Raw genomic sequence first — 21,928 nt, 5'->3', positions numbered from 1 at the left:
CTCCTACGAAAAAAATATCCTTACATGTGTGTACTGAGTTTTGTTTACCATTCCAGGGGTGCACAGAGCCCCTGAGACACATCTTGGGCACACACCACCCCTCTGCTCTGACTAGGATGTGTGCATCTCGGATGGGAATGATTCCTGCACTATTGATGCACGGGAGCTTTATGGTCTGCATATTTCATATGAAAACTCTGATTTTCACATAATTTAGGAAGTTCACTCATTGCAAATGAGGGAATGAAACTGGAACCTGAACCTGAAATGTTGGACTTTCATGCAGGGTCATTCCAGGACGTTGATCCAGTGCATGACAGGACCTACCCTGCTGTCTTGCCCTTTGCTGGGCGTCCTCTCCTCCTGACTTCTGCTCCACTTACAGTATCTCCAACATACAATATCACTTGAAGCCTGACCCGCACCCACAATAGTTCAGTTCAGTCACTCAGTCATGTTTGATTCTTTGTCACCCCAAGGACTGCAGCACACCAGGCCTCCCTCTCCATCACCAACTCCTGGAGTTTACTCAAACTCATGTCCATGAGTCGATGATGCCATCCAACCATCTCATCCTCCGTTGTCCCCTTCTCCTCCCTCCTTCAATCTTTTCCAGCATCAGGGTCTGTTCTAATGAGTCAGTTCTTCTCACCCACATCATTGAAATACATATGCGGACAGTGCTAAGTCACTTCAGTTGTGTCTGACTCTTTGTGATCCTATTGGCCGTAGCCTGCCAGGCTCCTCTGTCCCTCTGTCCATGGGATTCTCCAGGCAAGAATACTGGAGTGGGTTGCCATTTCTTTCTCCAGGGGATCTTCCTGACCCAGAGGTTGAACCCACGTCTCCTGTGTCTCCTGCATTGGTAGGCAGATTCTTTACCACTAATGCCACCTGGAAAGCCCAGAAGGCAAATATCAACCAAGGGTGTATACATAGCAAAGTAGATTCAGTTTAACATTTTCATTGCTGCTTCTTCAATACTTCATGCCCACTAAATTACTTTGTTTTTCATGAATAATTGTTATACTCTGCTCTACCTTTTGTTATTATACTAATAAAGTATTTTGTCAGTATCACATATATTTTAAGAACTTAATTATTATTTTATAGAAGTGAACTTATTTAACTATCAATCCCAAATATCAGCATATGTAGATGAGCAATGAGACAAAATTTTATCTTAGCATAAAGGGTTATTTTTCTATTATCAGTTATAAATGTACATAATTATCTTAGAAGAACATTGGACTGCACAGATGTTTGTTCTTGTGTATAGACATGTGTGTTTTGCAAAATGCACTCAACATTCTTTTGGTGTGTTTTGTGGCAGATGGGGAAGATAATGCGTGGACCATTCATGAAGTTTGTGGCACATGCTGCCTCCTTCACCATTTTTCTGGGACTGCTAGTCATGAATGCAGCTGACAGATTCGAAGGCACCAAAATCCTTCCTAATGAAACCAGCACAGATCATGCAAAACAGCTGTTCAGGATGAAAACATCCTGCTTCTCATGGATGGAGATGCTCATTATTTCCTGGGTAATAGGTAAAGACTGACTTTGTCTCATCATTTATTTTTGCAGCCATAGCAATAGGACTGAATGACACCTGTTCTCTCACATGTCAGTTATATAAATGTATGCAGTGTAATACAATACTCTGCACAACATGATTTTGTGTTTTTAAAGTGAAGTTATCTAGGGTTCATTTTCAGTACCACAGTTCTCTCACATGCCACAAGCTTTTTAGATTTCCAAGAAAAACCCAGGAAGAAAATGAACTGGATAGTATGAATCAAACCTTGCCAGTGATGAAAAACTGCCTTTCATATTTTGGGACAGCTGTGACTTCAAGCTTAAAAATAACCGTATGATTTTATGTTGCAATTTAATAGGAACAGAAGGTCCTAGCCACTCACATCTATTGAACATTTGTTATGTACTAAGAATTGTTCAGATCATTTTACATCCATCACATTACACACTGTCTTTGTGCCTTAGTGGTCTAATCTATCATATAATAATAACGTCTACACTATGGGTTTAGGTCTCCCAGATGGAAAGTGAAACAGAGAGAATGCAGTCTCAGTTACTAGGCTGTCTTTATAATTAGTCATCCATATTGCCTGACATTAAATATAACGAAAATAAAAGATATTTCAATTGGATATTTATACATGAATAGACTCAGTAGCTATTACCTACTGAGGATAATAATGTGGATAAAATGTAGTCCTTATAGTCAAGGAAGTTAAGTCTGCTGGAAGGGGGTAGGCAGGTCAACAAGTAAATCAATAAAGAAAACTATGTGACAAATAATATTACTGAGGAGCTATTAGAGGGTTATGAACATACAAGTAAATCAATAAAGAAAACTATGTGACAAATAATATTACTGAGGAGCTATTAGAGGGTTATGAACATACACAGATTGGGCACCTAAATCTGAGTGGGTGGGATGTGGAAGGGGCAGAGAAGGTCTCCCTAGACAGTACAGTCAATCTGAGACTTTGAAGATAAGGGCATGTTAATCCTACTGTTTATGGGGAGGTAAGGAAGGACTGATGTTGAGGCTGAAACTCCAGTACTTTGGCCACCTGATGAGGAGAGCTGACTCATTTGAAAAGAGCCTGATGCTTCAAAAGATTGAGGGCAGGAGGAGAAGGGGATGACAGAGGATGAGATGGTTGGATGGCATCACTGACTCAATGGACATGAGTTTGGGTGGACTCCGGGAGGTGGTGATGGACAAGGAGGCCTGGCGTGCTGCGGTTCATGGGGTCGCAAAGAGTCAGACACGACTGAGTGACTGAGCTGAACTGAAGGACACTATGAGGCATGAATCAAAATGCTGAAGGCAAAGATGTGGAACTAGGTCCACACTTGGCACCTCATTTGCCAAGTCATGTGTTAGCCTCAGCTATAACGCAGGCTCATTTATGTATGTGAGTGATGGGAGAGAGGGGAGGAGACATGGTCAGAGGCTGATTTTCAGCTATTGGTGCTGTGATTCCTCACCTTTTATAAAACACAGTTGGCTGTGAGATACAGGGTGGCTTTGAGGAGACGGGTTGGGAGGCTGAGAGACAACTGAAGTGATCCATGTGTGGAATGTGGGGCCAGAAGTCGGGGAGTGAGGAAAGGACTTGAGAGATTTGTAAAAGATACTCTTCAAAAAACCTGGTAATGTATTGCACGTGGAAAGGGAGAGCTGTGGATTCTGCCTTGGGTTAAGGTGCTGACTGCAAGTCTCTAAGAGGAAGAATACAGAGGGAAGATAAGGATTGAGACTGGGAGAATGAAAAGCTGGTAAGGAATTTTGCTTGAGATTGACTTTGAAGTGCCATGGAATTTCCAGGTGACGATGTCTACGAAGTAATAGGAAATGCAGCCCCAGAGAGAAGCCAGGCTGTGGACAAAGTTTCAGCTGTCTCCATAAGGGCCCAACTATGCAGGAAGTCCTGCAGGGTAGATATGTGGAGAAGGATGTAAGAAGAGAGCTCAATGAATCTTTATCCAAAACCGTTGGCAGTCCGTAAGCTTGGTTCTCCCCTGGTGATCTGGAGAAGCATCTGTAGTCGGTTTTATGTCACTTCTGTGGCAAGGGATATCATCTTGGCTTCCTTATTCTGGGGCTGATAGGATAATCAATTGAAATGTTATGAAGCACTATACATATTACCTTATGAGCATTTTAAATGCATATGAGGTAATAAACAGCATTGAGAGTTATTCAAAACTTCTGAATCACTTCATTTCCTGGTTATGTTCCAAGGAGAAATACAGTGTCTTAACATGTGAATTGCATTACTAAGGCAAACCTTTGATAAAGAAGAGTTTGATTGTCCACTTTTTCTTTTCTAATTTAATTGGTTTGTCTTATGCTATAAAGCTCTAAGAAATATCTCACTTTGAATATCTGATTTAAAATAAGAATGATCATTTGGACATTGCCTTTATCTTAAGCTAAATGCCTATATGCCATCATATTTTGTGCATGTTAGTATGTGTAACATACATAATATAGTACTTGGCACATTGGAAATGTCTAATAAATTTCAAATGGCTATGATTATTATTAAACTCTTCATTAAGAGTTCTTATGTTTTATATGGAAGTGGTATTTCCTACTGAAAAGATATTAATCAAGATATGACTCTTTCATTCAAGGTTAAACTTTGAAAGCATTTAATTTTATGTAAGGGGATTAGATATAATGAATGTTCATTTTATTCTTTTTCTTATTTTACTCTTTCTATTTTGTATTGGGGCATAGCTAGTTAACAAGGTTGTGATAGTTTCAGGTAAACAGTAAAAGGACTCAGCCATATATACATGTGCATCCATGTTCATCTTATTCTTTATCAAACATAATTTATGCTTCTCATGCTAATATTTTAATATAAGCATTAAGAGTTTTTCTTTTTTCACCTGGAAACCTAAACCAAGAATGTTAACTTTTAATTTTATGAATAAAAGCATTTTCCTTGGAACAACTGGGCCAATAACCGTTATATTTGAGATTTGGAGATGATCTCAGTGTTCATTTAAAGGGGAAACAATGAACAACACAGAATGGACAACTGGTACTTTGTAGCATGTGTTCGACTCCTGGTTCAGTTTCTAACACTGATATTTAGTTTTCTTCTTGAATTTTCTTGAAAGTTGTTGTACCTTCTGAAAATAATCATTAAGTGGCCTACTTAGGTCTGATGCTAGCTGGTTTGAAGGAAAAGACTGACATTATTGGTTACAGAAAGCAAATTGATATAATTTTTAGTGAAAAGTTGAAAAGCTGAATGATGGAATCTGCATTTCAGGAGATCTTGAGAAGATGGAATGGCGAGCTCAAAACAAGAGAAATGAGAAGGGTAGCAGGAACACAGGGAGGGGGACATGTGCTCGATGACACTTCACAGGAAAAGGTCTTAAGCAGCAGTTTTAGCCTAATGTCCAGTGTGAGCGTGGAGGAAGGAAATGCAATGCAGGATTGACTTTGCAACAGGAGGGAAGGACTGCAGGCAAGGGCTGTAATTACGTCCCTGAGCCACACTCTGTCTAGACCACAGCTGCAGGCAATTGGCAAAATAGGGAGCATTCCAAGTGGAAAGCCGTCAGAAAAGTGAGTGGCTTCTCCACAGAAAAGCCCCTGTTGGGACTGGAGAAACTTACTCTGGAGGGTGGGAGGTAGGGTGGGACCTAGGGATTGTAAAGCCTGAAATTTAGTTTTTTGGAGGGCCCCATTTAGAGAAAAAGAAGACAAAACAGAGACTTTGGAGGATCCTGGGCAAATAAGGCATCCTAGAGTTTAAATTTCATTCACTTCATGGGAAACCCACCTCTTCTTTAGAAGAATAAATTTAATGAATGCACGGGTGTTTTTGCTTTTTTAAAAAATTTTAAGGAATTTAAAGGTGGAGAGAGCAGATTCATTCTCTTGAGGGCAGAATTAGTACTGACAGGTTCACAGTGAAGGGATACTTCCTGCAAACTCAACAATGGGATGGACAGCCTTCAGTAGGGGTAATTTAGGACCTATTAAAGCAGAGGCTCCACCCTGTGGAGGAGTTCTCTGCTTGTGGAGAAACTGGACTAGATGGAGGATTTCAAACTATGCTTCGCAACGCCTGGGGGTCCCAGAAAACATAACATGGAAATTCTTCCTTCAAACAGAATGGTTTGCTGTATCTGTTTTATCTTTTATAAGCTTTGGGAAGATATCATTTTTACCAAGAAATGTACCCCTTAAAGAGAGAGAAGATGGAGGAGAATTGGGAAGAAGGAGAAAAGTTTTGAAAACAACTAGACTATATGAATTTAAAACCCCCAGTAATCCGTCTTTCAGCTACTCTAAACTACCCTTGTTTCCTACTGAGGAAGCTGGTGGGAACCCAGGGAAAACATCCACACAAAGACTGCCCTCAGATTTTTTCACTCCTGCTCATAGTTTATGTGTGTGCACATGTGCATGTGTGTGTGCATGAGTGGACACATGCAGTGTTTCCTATTTTATTAATAAATTTGATCCACTGAAGTGTATATGAATTCAATCCCAGCCTTCTCTATATTTGGAATAATTTCAAAATAAGTAAGTTGTGTGATACATTGAATGCTGATTTTTAGAAAAGTACAGTTAAGCTGTTGGAAGGGGATTCCCAGGTGGTGCTAGGAGTAAAGAACCTGCCTGCCAATTCAGGAGACACGGGAGACACAGGTTCGATTCCTGGGTTGGGGACAATCCCCTGGAGAAGGGCATGGCAACCCACTCCAGTATTCTTACCTGGAGAATACTGTGGAGAGAGGAGCCTGGCAGGGTACAGTCTATGAGGTCGAAAAGAGTCAGATACAACTGAAGTGACTTAGCATGCATGCACAAGCTGTTGGAAGGACAGAGCATGGCTTTTTAAAACCCCTACAGGGCTTCACAATCATTCACACAGGTTCTGTGAAACAAGTTCATGACAAATATGGGGATTTGGGGAAGGTGAATAGGGACAGAAAGGGCGGAAGATTAATTTCAACCAGGGGACCCTGGAGACTTCTTGATGGAAGTAGACTTTGAGGAAGTGTTGGTGTTTAGGTTGTGTTTCTCCAGATGGCTCTAGGAGGAGACAGGACATCAGAGATTAGGATACCTTAAAGATAATAGGGGTAAGTAGTGCAGTTGCTCAGTCGTATCCAACTCTTTGCGACCCCATGAATCGCAGCACCCAGACCTCCCTGTCCATCACCAACTTCTGCGGTTCATTCAGACTCACGTCCATCGAGTCCGTGATGCCATCCAGCCATCTCATCCTGGGTCGTCCCCTTCTCCTCCTGCCCCTAATCACTCCCAGCATGAGAGTCTTTTCAAATGAGTCAGCTCTTCACATGAGGTGTACAAAGTATTGGAGCTTCAACTTTAGCATCATTCCTTCCAAAGAAATACCAGGGCTGATCTCCTTCAGAATGGACTGGTTGGATTTCCTTGCAGTCCAAGGGACTCTCAAGAGTCTTCTCCAACACCACAGTTCAAAAGCATCAATTCTTCGGCACTCAGCCTTCTTCACAGTCCAACTCTCACATCCATACATGACCACTGGAAAAACCATAGCCTTGACTAGACGGACCTTAGTTGGCAAAGTAATGTCTCTGCTTTTGAATATGCTATCTAGGTTGGTCATAACTTTCTTCCAAGGAGTAAGCATCTTTTAATTTCATGGCTGCAGTCACCATCTGCAGTGATTTTGGAGCCCCCCAAAATAAAGTCTGACACTGTTTCCACTGCTTCCCCATCGATTTCCCATGAAGTGATGGGACCAGATGCCATGATCTTCGTTTTCTTAATGTTGAGCTTTAAGCCAACTTTTTTACTCTCCTCTTTCACTTTAATCAAGAGGCTTTTTAGCTCCTCTCCACTTTCTGCCATAAGGGTGGTGTCATCTGCATGTTTGAGGTTATTGATATGTCTCCCGGCAATCTTGATTCCAGCTTGTGTTTCTTCCAGTCTAGCATTTCTCATGAGGTACTCTGCATAGAAGTTAAATAAGCAGGGTGACAATATACAGCCTTGACGTACTCCTTTTCCTATTTGGAACCAGTCTGTTGTTCCATGTCCAGTTCTAACTGTTGTTTCCTGACCTGCAATAGATTTCTCAAGAGGCAGGTTAGGTGGTCTGGTATTCCCATCTCTTTCAGAATTTTCCACAGTTTATTGTGATACATAGAGTCAAAGGCTTTGGCATAGTCAATAAGGCAGAAATAGTTGTTTTTCTGGAATTCTCTTGCTTTTTCCATGATCCAGCGGATGTTGGCAATTTGATCTCTGGTTCCTCTGCCTTTTATAAAGCCAGCTTGGACATCAGGGAGTTCACGGTTCACATATTGCTGAAGCCTGGCTTGGAGAATTTTGAGCATTACTTTACTAGCATGTGAGATGAGTGCAATTGTGTGGTATTTTGAGCATTCTTTGGCATTGCCTTTCTTTGGGACTGGAATGAAAACTGACATTTTCCAGTCCTGTGGCCACTGATAAGTTTTCCAAACTTACTGGCATATTGAGTGCAGCACTTTCACAGCATCATCTTTCAGGATTTGAAATAGCTCAACTGGAATTCCATTACCTCCACTGGCTTTGTTCATAGTGATGCTTTCTAAGGCCCACTTGACTTCACATTCCAAGATGTCTGGCTCTAGATTAGTGATCACATCATCATGATTATCTGGGTCGTGAAGATCTTTTTTGTACAGTTCTTCTATGTATTCTTGCCACCTCTGCTTAATATCTTGTGCTTCTGTTAGGTCCATACCATTTCTGTCCTTTATCGAGCCCATCTTTGCATGAAATGTTCCCTTGGTATCTCTAATTTTCTTGAAGAGATCTCTAGTCTTTCCCACTCTGTTCTTTTCCTCTATTTCTTTGCATTGATCACTGAAGAAGGCTTTCTTATCTCTTCTTGCTATTCTTTGGAAGTCTGCATTCAGATGCTTATATCGTTCCTTTTCTCCTTTGCTTTTTGCCTCTCTTCTTTTCACAGCTATTTGTAAGGCCTCCTCAGACAGCCATTTTGCTTTTTTGCATTTCTTTTCCATGGGGATGGTCTTGATCCCTGTCTCCTGTACAATATTTCGAACCTCATTCCATAGTTCATCAGGCACTCTATCTATCAGATCTAGACCCTTAAATCTATTTCTCACTTCCACTGTATAATCATAAGGGATTTGATTTAGGTCACACTTGAATGGTCTAGTGGTTTTCCCTACTTTCTTCAATTTAAGTCTGAATTTGGCAATAAGGAGTTCATGATCTGAGCCACAGTCAGCTCCTGGTCTTGTTTTTGTTGATTGTGTAGAGCTTCTCCATCTTTGGCTGCAAAGAATATAATCAATCTGATTTCGGTGTTGACCATCTGGTGATGTCCATGTGTAGAGTCTTCTCTTGTGTTGTTAGAAGAGGGTGTTTGCTATGACCAGTGCATTTTCTTGGCAAAACTCTATTAGTCTTTGCCCTGCTTCATTCTGCATTCCAAGGCCAAATTTGCCTGTTACTCCAGGTGTTTCTTGACTTCCTACTTTTGCATTCCAGTCCCTTATAATGAAAAGGACATCTTTTTTGGGTGTTAGTTCTAAAAAATCTTGTAGGTCTTCATAAAACCGTTCAACTTCAGTTCCTTCAGCATTACTGGTTGGGGCATAGACTTGGATAACTGTGATATTGAATGGTTTGCCTTGGAGACGAAGAGAGATCATTCTGTCGTTTTTGAGATTGCATCCAAGTACTGCATTTCGAACTCTTTTGTTGACCATGATGGTTACTCCATTTCTTCTGAGGGATTCCTGCCCACAGTCATAGATATAATGGTCATCTCAGGTAAATTCACCCATCCAGTCTATTTTAGTTCGCTGATTCCTAAAATGTCTACGTTCACCCTTGCCATCTTCTATTTGACCAGTTCCGATTTGCCTTGATTTATTGACCTGACATTCCAGGTTCCTATGCTATATTGCTCTTTACAGCATTGGACCTTGCTTCTATCACTAGTCACATCCACAACTGGGCATTGTTTTTGCTTTGGCTCCATCCCTACATTCTTTCTGGAGTTATTTCTCCACCTATCTCCAGTAGCATATTGGGCACCTAATGATCTGGGGAGTTCCTCTTTTGGTATCCTATCATTTTGCCTTTTCATACTGTTCATGGGTTTCTCAAGGCAAGAATACTGAAGTGGCTTGTCATTCCCTTCTCCAGTGGACCACATTCTGTCAGGCCTCTCCACCATGACTCACCCGTCTTGGGTTGCCCCGTAGGCATGGCTTAGGGGTAAAGTTACTTCTTTTTAATAAAGAAATAAAATATATGCCAGACATAGAAAATCTGAAATAGTAAATTCTCAATAAGTATTAGTTATGTTTTCAAGTGCCAGACACTGTGTTATGCATTTTTCATATGTTATTTAAGTCTCATAACCATCCTATGAAGCAGGTACAAACTACTATCATCCCCATTTTGCAAGCTGAGTTTTAGAAAGTTTCAGTAAGTTGCCAAAGATTGCACAGCTAACAAATGGATGACTGTGATTGTTCAGGCACCCAGCCATGTCCGACTCTTTGTGACTCCATGGACTGCAGCACGCCAGGCCTCCCTGTCCCTCACCATAGGCCTCCCTGTCCCTCACCATCTCTCAGAGTTTGCCTAAGTTTATGTTCATTGCATCAGTGATGCCATGGTGTCTGATTCCAAAACCTGTGCTCCTAAGTAATACACTAAGTTTGCCATGAAGAAACTACTGCTACTACTATGCTCCTGTAATTCTGTCTAGTCTTTTACTATGCTGTTTTAAACATTATATCATAGAATATATAAAATGTTTACTTGGCATGCTAGAATGTTTACAACATAAACATTTCCCATTGTGTATTAGTCTAGGTCCTCCAAGAAGCATATACAAAGACAGAATTTAACATGCAACAATTTTATTAAGAGAAATTCTATGTGAGAGAAATGGGAGGGAGCTGAAGAAACCTGCAAGGGCTGTAAGACTGCGATGCAAGGTTGATGTTGAGGGCTGGAGAGAGGGAAGGAAGATAGGACAGAAGCACTCTAGATCTCTATTCTGTCTAAAGAAAGTTTGAAAAGTCTGTCAAGAGATCCTTGAGCCGAGGTCAGCCATCGGAGTCCCATGACTCCCAAGAAGGGGTGCCCTCAGTCACTGGTGAGGAGCAGCCCATGGGAAGCATGGCCTTACGGCAAAAGTGTCTATAGTCTTCAGAGTGCTGCAGCATTGGCCCATGGCCAGTTGAATTCCTGTATTTGGAGGCCTGTGGGGCACATTCTTGTGGCCACTATTCCATGGTAATTAAAATATCATATGAAATGGCTACATAATGGTCTATTTGTGAAAGTCCCATGGTTACTTCTAGTTTGAGGATGTTAGTATCAGTGTGTTTATATATATTTTTTTATTATAAAGAATCCTACAATGAATATCTTATGTACAGAATTAATGGATCAAGTCATGTTTGCTGTTTGAATACCCTTAATGAACTTTGTCAAATTGCTTTATGATAATGCACTGATATTTTTGGACTATAGGATTTGTAGGGACAGGATAATTATGGCTGAATGGGCAAAATGAGGTCATATTTTGAAGGGTTTTGAATGTCAGCCTGAGACCTTTTAAATTTGTTTTGTTGAAAACAAAGGCTGGAATGAAATTGGATTTTAACCCCTATTTTAACCTCTTTCCCATACAGGCATGATATGGGCTGAATGTAAAGAAATTTGGACTCAAGGCCCCAAGGAGTACTTGTTTGAGTTGTGGAATATGCTTGATTTTGGAATGCTGGCAATCTTTGCAGCATCATTCATTGCAAGATTCATGGCATTTTGGCATGCTTCCAAAGCACAGAGCATCATTGATGCAAATGATACTTTAAAGGATTTAACAAAAGTCACACTGGGAGACAATGTGAAATACTACAATTTGGGTGAGTTTACAGTACTCAGTCAATATATTTATAAAATGTAGAATTTATATGACATCATTTGTATGCAGGATCTTAAAAAAATGGTACAAATGAGCCTATTTACAAAACAGAAATAGAGTCACAGATGTAGAAAACAAGCCTATGGTTACCAAGGGGGAAGGGAGGGGAGGGATAAACACGAGAGAGAGATTGGAATTGACATATACACGCTACTATATATAAAATAGATAACTAATAAGTACCTACTATATAGCACAGGGAACTCTACTCAATACTCTGTAATGACCTACATGGGAAAAGAATCTAAAACAGACTGGGTATACATATAATGGATTCTCGTTGCTATATAGCAGGAACTAGCACAGCATTGTGATTCAACTGTACTTTAATAAAAATTTATTTAAATTTTTTAGATAAATTAAAATGATGAAAGAAAAAAAAGGAACACATCAGTAGCAGTTTGGTTGTTATTCAGTTCTCATAAAAGTATTGGTCAGTTTCCAGCTTCTTCAGATTATCTATATCTTTTATTATGCTTTCTACTTCTTTCCTGATATTTCTTCTGGCAGAAAACCTCTCAATAACAAGAATCATCTCCCCTTATCTCTGGGATTAATTGGCTAACCACCAAACTTCATTGAGAATGCTTGTATTATGTTGTGGATTTATTTTTTTCTTCTTGTTTATTAAAAATAGTACACATTTAAGTACCATTTCTGTTTAAGCCATATAAACTATTTGAAAGCAAGTGAATCATCGAAGGCTCCCAATAAACAGCACCCCTTTTTCTCACCCAGACTTTGGACTAGTGCTATGCTGTGCGTAGTCGCTCAGTCATGTCCAACTCTTTGCAACCCATTGGACTGTAGCCCACCAGGCCCTCTGTCATGGCATTTTTCAGGCAAGAATGTTGGAGTAGGTTGCCATTTCCTCCTCCAGTGGATCTTCCTGACCCAGGGATAGAACCCACCTGCTGAGCCATTAGGGAAGCCTTTGAACTAGATGAGAAATAAAACAGAGAGCCAACATTAGGTCAAATCATCACCTTTAATACTGACAAAGTTTAGCATGGATGATAAAATTCTGAGTTTATTAGTCAACTGGCTCAGCAATACTGAACCCCAGGCTTAGGCAGATGTATCCTCCAATTTCCAGGCAGCCATGGACAGGGCAGTCATACCCAAAGGGGGTTATGGTATCTGATCATGTGAGAGTCCTCCATGGAAGATCAGAAGGAAATTCCCAAGATAAAAAGGGCAGAGCTGAGTCCAGTATGCTCAGATTCCACCCCAGTTTAGCAATCAGATAAGTCACTCTACCTCCCCAGGAGGATAGTGACTAAGGAACAGAATTAGGTTCAGTTATTGCTTAGAAACCTAGGGTGAGAAAAACAGATTCTCTTTGACTACTTACTTCAAGTCCTCCTCTGATAAGATGTCAGTTAACATACGGTTTATATCTCTCTGAGTTTTATTGGCTGTATCACATAGGGATTTCATTTTTATTATTTCTCTTTAGTATTTTAATACTTAACAAATTTTAGAGCATATGTAGGGCTTTTATACAAGGATATATTGTACAGCACAGTGAATATAGCCATTATTTTATAAGAAAATTTTTAATATATGGAATTTTACAAGTCAAACTATTTATATACTGTACTTATATTCAAGGTGCTATATAAAAAGAAACTGCCTTTATTACTTTATTGTTCCTAATTCTACTTCTCAGCAAATAAGCAAATACAAATTTATAATTGTATTTTTCTTCTCTGTTACACACTGCTTTGCATTTTTCTTCATAATGGCTTCTTAATTAGATTTTTGATGTTCTGATGTAATAATGTCAGAAAAATTCATAAATGAATAATTACTACATTATATGATAAAAATAGACTTGAATGACCAATATAAATTACCTTAGTAAGTTTAAATAACTACAAGTACTGCACAGGCCCCAAATTACTTTATAGTGTAATTATAGTTTAAGACTAAATAATGATATCATTTACTAGGGCCTTATTTTCTTTTATTATAGTTTAAGATTAAATAGTAAATGCTACTATTTAGCTAGTGCCAAGCACTTTCTAAATAGTGAATGTATGTTGACTTACTAAATTCTCACAACAGATGATACGATATAAACAGTATGTCATTTTCAAAGATGGGAAAATAAAACAATAAGATAAATAATTTGTAATAGTTCTTCTAGTTGATTTTAGATAGATAGATGCATGCAGGAATGTGTGGTAAGTCGCTTGAATTGTGTCCAACTCTCAGCGACCCTACAGACTACAACCCACCACTCTCCTGTCTGTAGAATTCTCTAGGCAAGAATATTGGAGTGGTTACATAAGTCAAGTCCATGGTTTATACTCTCAACCATTAAGCTATACTATTATGGAAAAAAGTCAGCAAACCAGGGGGTAATTTTCTTTGTAAATTCAGAAGCTCAAATATACCTGACACTTAAAGAAGTTCCATTAGGAACTGGATTGCTAATGTAATTATGTTTCTATCCTAGAAAAGAAGTACAGTTCAGTTCAGCTGCTCAGTTGTGTCCGACTCTTTGCGACCCCATGAATCGAAGCACGCCAGGCTTCCCTGTCCATTACCAATTCCCAGAGTTCACTCAGACTCACATCCATCAAGTCAGTGATGCCATCCAGCCATCTCATCCTGGGTCGTCCCCTTCTCCTCCTGCCCCCAATCCCTCCCAGCATCAGAGTCTTTTCAAATGAGTCAACTCTTCACATGAGGTGGCCAAAGTATTGGAGTTTCAGCTTTAGCATCATTCCTTCCAAAGAAATCCCAGGGCTAATCTCCTTCAAAAAGGACTGGTTGGATCTCCTTGCAGTCCAAGGGACTCTCAAGAGTCTTCTCCAACACCACAGTTCAAAAGCATCAATTCTTCGGCGTTCAACCTTCTTCACAGTCCAATTCTCACATCCATATATGACCACTGGAAAAACCATAGCCTTGACTAGACGGACCTTAGTCGGCAAAGTAATGTCTCTGCTTTTGAATATGCTATCTAGATTGGTCATAACTTTTCTTCCAAGGAGTAAGCGTCTTTTAATTTCATGGCTGCAGTCACCATCTGCGGTGATTTTGGAGCCCAAAAACATAAAGTCTGACACTGTTTCCACTGTTTCCCCATCTATTTCCCATGAAGAGATGGGACTGGATGCCATGATCTTCATTTTCTGAATGTTGAGCTTTAAGCCAACTTTTTTACTCTCCTCTTTCACTTTCATCAAGAGGTTTTTAGTTCCTCTTCACTTTCTGCCATAAGGGTGGTGTCATCTGCATATCTGAGGTTACTGATATTTCTCCCGGCAATCTTGATTCCAGCTTGTGTTTCTTTCAGTCCAGCGTTTCTCATGAGGTACTCTGCATAGAAGTTAAATAAGCAGGGTGACAATATACAGCCTTGATGTACTCCTTTTCCTATTTGGAACCAGTCTGTTGTTCCATGTCCAGTTCTAACTGTTGCTTCCTGAGCTGCATATAGATTTCTCAAGAGGCAGGTCAGGTGGTCTGGTATTCCCATCTCTCTCATAATTTTCCACAGTTTATTGTGATCCACATAGTCAAAGGCTTTGGCATAGTCAATAAAGCAGAAATAGTTGTTTTTCTGGAACTCTCTTGCTTTTTCCATGATCCAGCGGATGTTGGCAATTTGATCTCTGGTTCCTCTGCCTTTTCTAAAACCAGCTTGAACATCTGGAAGCTCACAGTTCACATATTGTTGAAGCCTTGCTTGGAGAATTTTGAGCATTACTTTACTAGCATGTGAGATGAGTGTAATTGTGTGTAGTTTGAGCATTCTTTGGCATTGCCTTTCTTTGGGATTGGAATGAAAACGGACCTTTTCCAGTCCTGTGGCCACTGAGTTTTCCAAACTTGCTGGCATACTGAGTGCAGCACTTTCACAGCATCAACTTTCCGGATTTGAAACAGCTCAACTGGAATTCCATCACTTCCGCTAGCTTTGTTCGTAGTGAAGCTTTCTAAGGCCCACTTGACTTCACATTCCAGGATGTCTGGCTCTAGATTAGTGATCACATCATCATGATTATCTGGGTCGTGAAGATCTTTTTTGTACAGTTCTTCTGTTTATTCTGGCCACCTCTTCTTAATATCTTCTGCTCTGTTAGGTCCATACCATTTCTGTCCTTTATCAAGCCCATCTTTGCATGAAATGTTCCCTTGGTATCTCTAATTTTCTTGAAGAGATCTCGTCTTTCCCATTCTGTTGTTTTCCTCTCTTTCTTTGCATTGATCACTGAAGGCTTTATCTCTTCTTGCTATTCTTTGGAAGTCTGCATTCAGATGCTTATATCTTTCCTTTTCTCCTTTGCTTTTCGCTTCTCTTCTTTTCACAGCTATTTGTAAGGCCGGCCCAGACAGCCATTTTGCTTTTTTGCATTTCTTTTCCATGGGGATGGTCTTGATCCCTGTCTCCTGTACAGTGTCACGAACCTAATTCCATAGTTCATCAGGCACTCTATCAGATCTAGGCCCTTAAATCTATTTCTCACTTCCACTGTATAATCATAAGGGATTTGATTTAGGTCATACCTGAATGGTCTAGCGGTTTTCCCTACTTTCTTCAATTTAAGTCTGAATTTGGCAATAAGGAATTCATGATCTGAGCCACAGTCAACTCCCGGTCTTCTTTTTGCTGACTGTATAGAGCTTCTCCATCTTTGGCTGCAAAGAATATAATCAATCTGATTTCGGTGTTGACCATCTGGTGATGTCCATGTGTAGAGTCTTCTCTTGTGTTGTTGGAAGAGGGTGTTTGCCATGACCAGTGCATTTTCTTTACCTAAGTAAAAAGTTTCCTTCTCCAGGAGATCTTCCTGACCCAGGGATCAAACTCAGGTCTCTTGCAACGCAGACAAGATTCTTTACCATCTGAGCTACCAGGAAAGTCTGAAGTAAAAAATGTAAATAAACTCACCATAAATTTTGTCTTTCTTTTCTCCTAGCCAGGATAAAGTGGGACCCCTCTGATCCTCAAATTATATCTGAAGGTCTTTATGCAATTGCTGTAGTTTTAAGTTTCTCCAGAATAGCCTACATTTTACCAGCAAATGAAAGCTTTGGACCTCTGCAGATATCACTTGGAAGAACAGTAAAAGATATCTTCAAGTTCATGGTCATATTCATCATGGTGTTTGTGGCCTTTATGATTGGAATGTTCAACCTCTATTCCTACTACATTGGTGCAAAGCAAAACGAAGCCTTCACAACGTAGGTGTTTTTGGTTCTTTTAATCATGATGATTGTCAATGAAACTTTAGCCTAATAGTGTTCATATGCAACAGTGGGATAAATAATGTTTTAGTAAAGGTACTATTTCCAGTTACTCTTTAGCATTATGAGAAAAGTTTTAAATGTGTTATAAGAACTCAACAATGTAGCCAATCTTTCTAATAGTAAGTAATGATAGTTAACAATTTTAGGGCCAGGAGCTACCTCACACACATCATCTTATTATTTCTGTTTCACACAAAAAGGAACTGAAGCTCGGGGAAGTTAAATGACATGCTGAACGTCTCATAGCTGCTAGTATGTAGAAAAGCCAGGACATAGTCTCTTGTCCACTGACCCTAGCATCTGTGCTCCTCACTGTGGTGTCCTGCTCAGTTCAGACTCCTGGGCCCTACGAGAATGGCTGCTTCCAAAATCAATCTGAGTTACCAGCAGCAACAAGGGTTTTAACTTATGTTCACCATGGATACATGTCTTTTATAAAGTATGTTTGGAATACATTACTCAAATACTAGGTATTCATGTATACTTTGGCCACCTGATGTGAAGAGCCGACTAACTGGAAAAGACCTTGATGCTAGGAAAGACTGATGGCATCACTGACTCAATGAACATGAGTTTGAGCAAACTCTGGGAGACGGTGAAGGACAGGGAAGCCTGGCACGCTGCAGTCCATGGGGTCACAAAGAGTCAGACACGACCGAGCAACTGAAGAACAACCAAAAAATGTTACAATGAGAAGTACTGATCGAAGCATAAGCTATTATTCATATTCCTGTAAAGTTCAGTTTATCAGAGAAATTGAACCAACTGACCTAAGCAGAGGAGCTTCATTTTGGTTAATAATTATGCCTAATGAATTGAAATTCCTAAGACATGTCAGTGATTTTAGTAACACTATGTTTATATTGTCATATTTTCCTTAAGACACCTTAAGACACATAACATTATCTATTTATTGGATATCAGAAGTGTAGATGAGCAGAAAACACAAAAGGACTATAAATTACATTATTACATTACATATATAAATTAAATTACATATTAAATTATTTTTGTTAATACACTTAATATTTTCTTTACCAAAACTATGGATTATTTAAGTGTTAATGTCTGTGGTTTGAAGTTATGTTAGCATTTATTGAGCACTTATTATGTGCCAGATAGTGAGTTATGTGCTTCATATGTAAAATATTCCCTTATCCTTGCAACAATCCTGGAAATAGTTATTGTACCCATTTTACAAAAGAGAAATCTGAGGCTCAGGGAAGTGAAGAATTTTCTCATGAGTATCTAATAATTTTCAGACATTAAATCAGCTTGCTTTTATTATGGTATCATTGTCATTCATTTGTATGCTTTATCATCTCCTTTATTTCCTTCTTTTTACCTAGAGTGGAAGAGAGTTTTAAAACACTGTTTTGGGCTATATTTGGACTTTCTGAAGTGAAATCAGTGGTCATCAACTATAATCACAAATTCATTGAAAACATCGGTTATGTTCTTTATGGAGTCTATAATGTTACGATGGTCATTGTTTTGCTAAACATGTTAATTGCAATGATCAACAGTTCATTCCAGGAAATTGAGGTATAATCTCTATATATTTGTATAATATGTGGTATATGTTTTAACTATTCCAAGGATCAATTCAGCAATGGTGATGATACTATAGACTACTTTCTATCTGTTCTTTACCTTTTTATATACTTCTTTATATATTTTATAAAAAATTTATATTTTTTATATTCTTTATATGTAGTAATCAGAAAATGTTAATCCTTTGCTTCCAAGCACAACATCTATGGATGTGGTAGGATAGTAAAGAATAAGGATGAGAAATGTTGTATGATTTAGTATTATTATTTATAAATTCTTAGAGACACTATATCAGCATGAATTTATATTTCATTTAAAAATTATTGCTTATGAATTCCACTATTCTCCAAATCTTGCTTTGAGTGATGTTCAAAATTGACTTTTTCTCAAATTTAGAGTGATTTTTATTCCAAGAATCTTGGTGTATGTCCCAAATTCGTCAAAGCAGTGATCTGTTGCAAAATATAAGGGTGAATAATTTTTCATAGTGTTTTTCAGAATATAGGAAAATAGCTTTATAACTTTCAGTGTATTTATAAATACATGCAAGTTTTGAGATCTGTAAGAATGATAAATTTTTAAGTAAATTTTCCTAAATTTTCTTTCCTAAGAGTGTGTGAATAGTACTTTAACATTTTTGAGAATATCTTGGGGTGGTGTTTGGGGTCTGAGATTGTTGTAGGTAACATTACTTCCATCTAGCCACACAATGTCAGAAGCATCCCAGTAATTCTGTTTATGCATTTCCTTGCTGAACTGTCATATTTATTTGTATAGGATGATGCTGATGTGGAATGGAAATTTGCAAGGGCCAAACTTTGGTTTTCTTACTTTGAGGAGGGAAGAACTCTTCCTGTTCCCTTCAACCTGGTGCCAAGTCCAAAGTCCCTGTTTTATCTCTTATTGAGGCTTAAAAAATGGATTTCTGAATTGTTCCAGGGCCATAAAAAAGGTTTCCAGGAGGATGCAGAAATGAACAAGGTGATTTGACTTAATAATTTGAAATTATGTTTTTAAACACTAAAACCATGATAAGCATGATACCACATCCCTTTATAAAGAAGCAGTTTGTGATGACATGCCCATCCATTCCCAAATGTAGTCAATTAGCTCAGAGCAGTCGTTTGGCTTTTGTCTGTTTATTAGGAGCACACTGAACATTTTTTACTAAAAAATATAAGAAAAATCCATGAAATGTAGCTACAATAATGTGTCACATTTTCCAGAGTGGGTATTAAAAGGGAGAGCTATTCTGGGGTGCATTTTCGCTGTTGTAGCTACATGTCCCTCCCTTTGCCTTCAATTTATACAGCTGGGTGTAGTTATATACCTCAGCTTATGCAGCTTCAATTTTTTTTTTCACCTTCAACTTATACAGCTAGCTGATTATGACTTCGGGGACACTGACAGACTCTTAAGTTCTACACAGAGAACTTCAGAAATCAATTGCTCACATGTAATATGGGAGATGAGGCTTGGCATTACATCAAGAAAGATCAATCTAAGGGTACTAACTGGAAACTGTAATCTCATGAAGCAGGGCCATCTTAAGAATCCATGGAATTGATCTGTCTAGTGCCTGATGAAGGAGTAGAACCATCACAGAGGGTTAAGGAATGCGTGGAGCATGTGGAACGCTATGTGGACTGCATGGCGGTGGGGAGGTTATTCTCTGCCAGGAATTCGAGGGGACAGAATTCTGTATCCAGGAGGAGCACAGACTAGATGCCACCAGAGGAGGGCCAGGAGGCAGACAGGTTTGGATATGATGTCATAGATAAGTGATGCAGTCAGCTGCTTCTAGAAGGAAGACTGAAGGGGAATACAATGAATAGTTTTTACAATTCCAAATTTTAATGAGGAAACACATTTGTTTATTTTTTTCTTCAAATATAGGAAAAGAGGCCATGGGCAAAAGTTGCTAATAGTTCAATTTTAGCTTTATGTAAAAAAAATTTTTTTATCAAGATCTGTCCAAAAGAATGGTGGGCTTTCTTATGAAACAGTCAGTTCCTTATCATTTTAAGTAATCAATAAGTGCTAGATGACCAGTATTAGGATTTTATAGATTTTCTGCACTGGGTGGGCAACTGAGCCAAATGATGATAAAGGTCCCTTGCAATTATAAGGTTCTATTATTGAATAAAAAGGAAATATTTTAATTCCTGCTGGGTTTGCATCTTACTACTTGGGATTCTCAAGTTAAGCTCCCTGAGCTCCAATTTCTTCACCTGTAATATGGGAATTACAGTTATATCTATGTCATGAAAATCAAATCAAATAAATATGTGAAAGTGCTTTGAGAATTCTTAAGCTTTCTTTAAATGTATGACGATTATTTTGGATAGGAATTTTGGAAACAATATATGATCTTTGGTGCTCTCCCAGATGTATAACTTATAGAACTCAGTGGGTTGAATAGTAAAAATTTCCCTCACCTTACTCCATGTTACTAAGCATGTCGCTCTTAGTAACATGTGGTTAGAACTGCAACCCCAGACAATTCAGTGTCCAAACGAAATGTCCGAGTATTCACCAAAGGGAAGACCCTAGTAAGAATATGTTCCTCTCAAAGAAACTTGCTGGAAAATTAGACCAGATGGCTTTTAGAATATGGGATGAAGGAAGAGTGAAATTCATCTTACAGTTCTCAATGTATAATTAATGACTGTATTCGTTTTACTCTCTATCGTTAAAAGAGAAATGAAGGAAAGAAATTTGGAATTTTGGGAAGTCATGAAGACCTTTCAAAATTATCACTTGACAGAAAACAGGTAAGATCACATTTGAAAATATGGAGCCACACTTATGATCTGGCTTATCTTCTCAGAGAGAAGGACAAATACTCAGAAGCAATTTTAAGAAACAGTAGACACATTAAAGAGTTAACAATTTGGCAGTGCTCAAAGAATCTGCTATTGAGAAGTGAAAGCAAGCCTGTGTCCAGTGCATCAGCAAAAAGAATTACATGGCTGTTTAAGGCAGATATTAAACATATATTTGGAGTACTTTGGGGTGATAAAATATAGAATTGTGATGTAAAGAAGGAAAAATTAAAATAATAGAGGAAATTGTCAGGGACCCAATGGAGATATAATTAATATAATTCTCCACAGCTCAGGTGGCGATTATGCACACCTAGCAGAGCCGCATTATTTGTCAGTAATCGAGAGGTTGTCAAAAGAGGCTCCCTGAGAATTCAGTGGCTGCTCCAGTCAGCACAGTTTATAATGAGCAGTGTACCCGAGAGCTACATCAGCTGCCTAATTTGGAGTGGCAGAATCCCTCATGATGAGGACTTTTGATTCATTCTGGCAGCAGGCACATAGTAGGGGCACAAGGCAGAAGGAAATTATGAGTGAACTAATTAGGAGAAGAGCAATGTATTAGGTGGGACTTGCATTCAGTTGCATATAATAATAATAATAAACATGGTGATTTAAACAAGATAGTTGTCTTCTCCCCTCTCATTTAACTCTCCAGAGTTGGCAGTATAGGGTCTCTGCGATTCCCCTGGATACTTTTATCGTAGTCAAATACAAGATGACACCTTTACCTCCAGACATCATACCCACTAT

The 21,928-nt window shown here is 38.9% G+C and overlaps 1 protein-coding gene across 1 annotated transcript in view; it reads left to right on the top strand.

The window, feature by feature from the left end:
* The window catches only part of TRPC6 (transient receptor potential cation channel subfamily C member 6), a 159,630-nt gene that overhangs the window by 124,857 nt on the left and 12,845 nt on the right, over positions 1 to 21,928 (top strand). Inside the window, exons 5-10 of the mRNA XM_018059881.1 lie at positions 1,334 to 1,550; positions 11,236 to 11,469; positions 16,466 to 16,730; positions 18,146 to 18,341; positions 19,128 to 19,331; positions 21,050 to 21,124. Coding sequence (XP_017915370.1) covers positions 1,334 to 1,550; positions 11,236 to 11,469; positions 16,466 to 16,730; positions 18,146 to 18,341; positions 19,128 to 19,331; positions 21,050 to 21,124 — 1,191 coding nt within the window. The remainder of the gene's footprint in view (positions 1 to 1,333; positions 1,551 to 11,235; positions 11,470 to 16,465; positions 16,731 to 18,145; positions 18,342 to 19,127; positions 19,332 to 21,049; positions 21,125 to 21,928) is intronic.

This window comes from Capra hircus, chromosome 15 (assembly GCF_001704415.2).
Source record: "Capra hircus breed San Clemente chromosome 15, ASM170441v1, whole genome shotgun sequence".
In the NCBI taxonomy this organism is placed as follows: domain Eukaryota; kingdom Metazoa; phylum Chordata; class Mammalia; order Artiodactyla; family Bovidae; genus Capra; species Capra hircus.
Note: the sequence above shows the minus strand (reverse complement) of the source record. Positions and strands in the feature narration are given on the sequence as shown.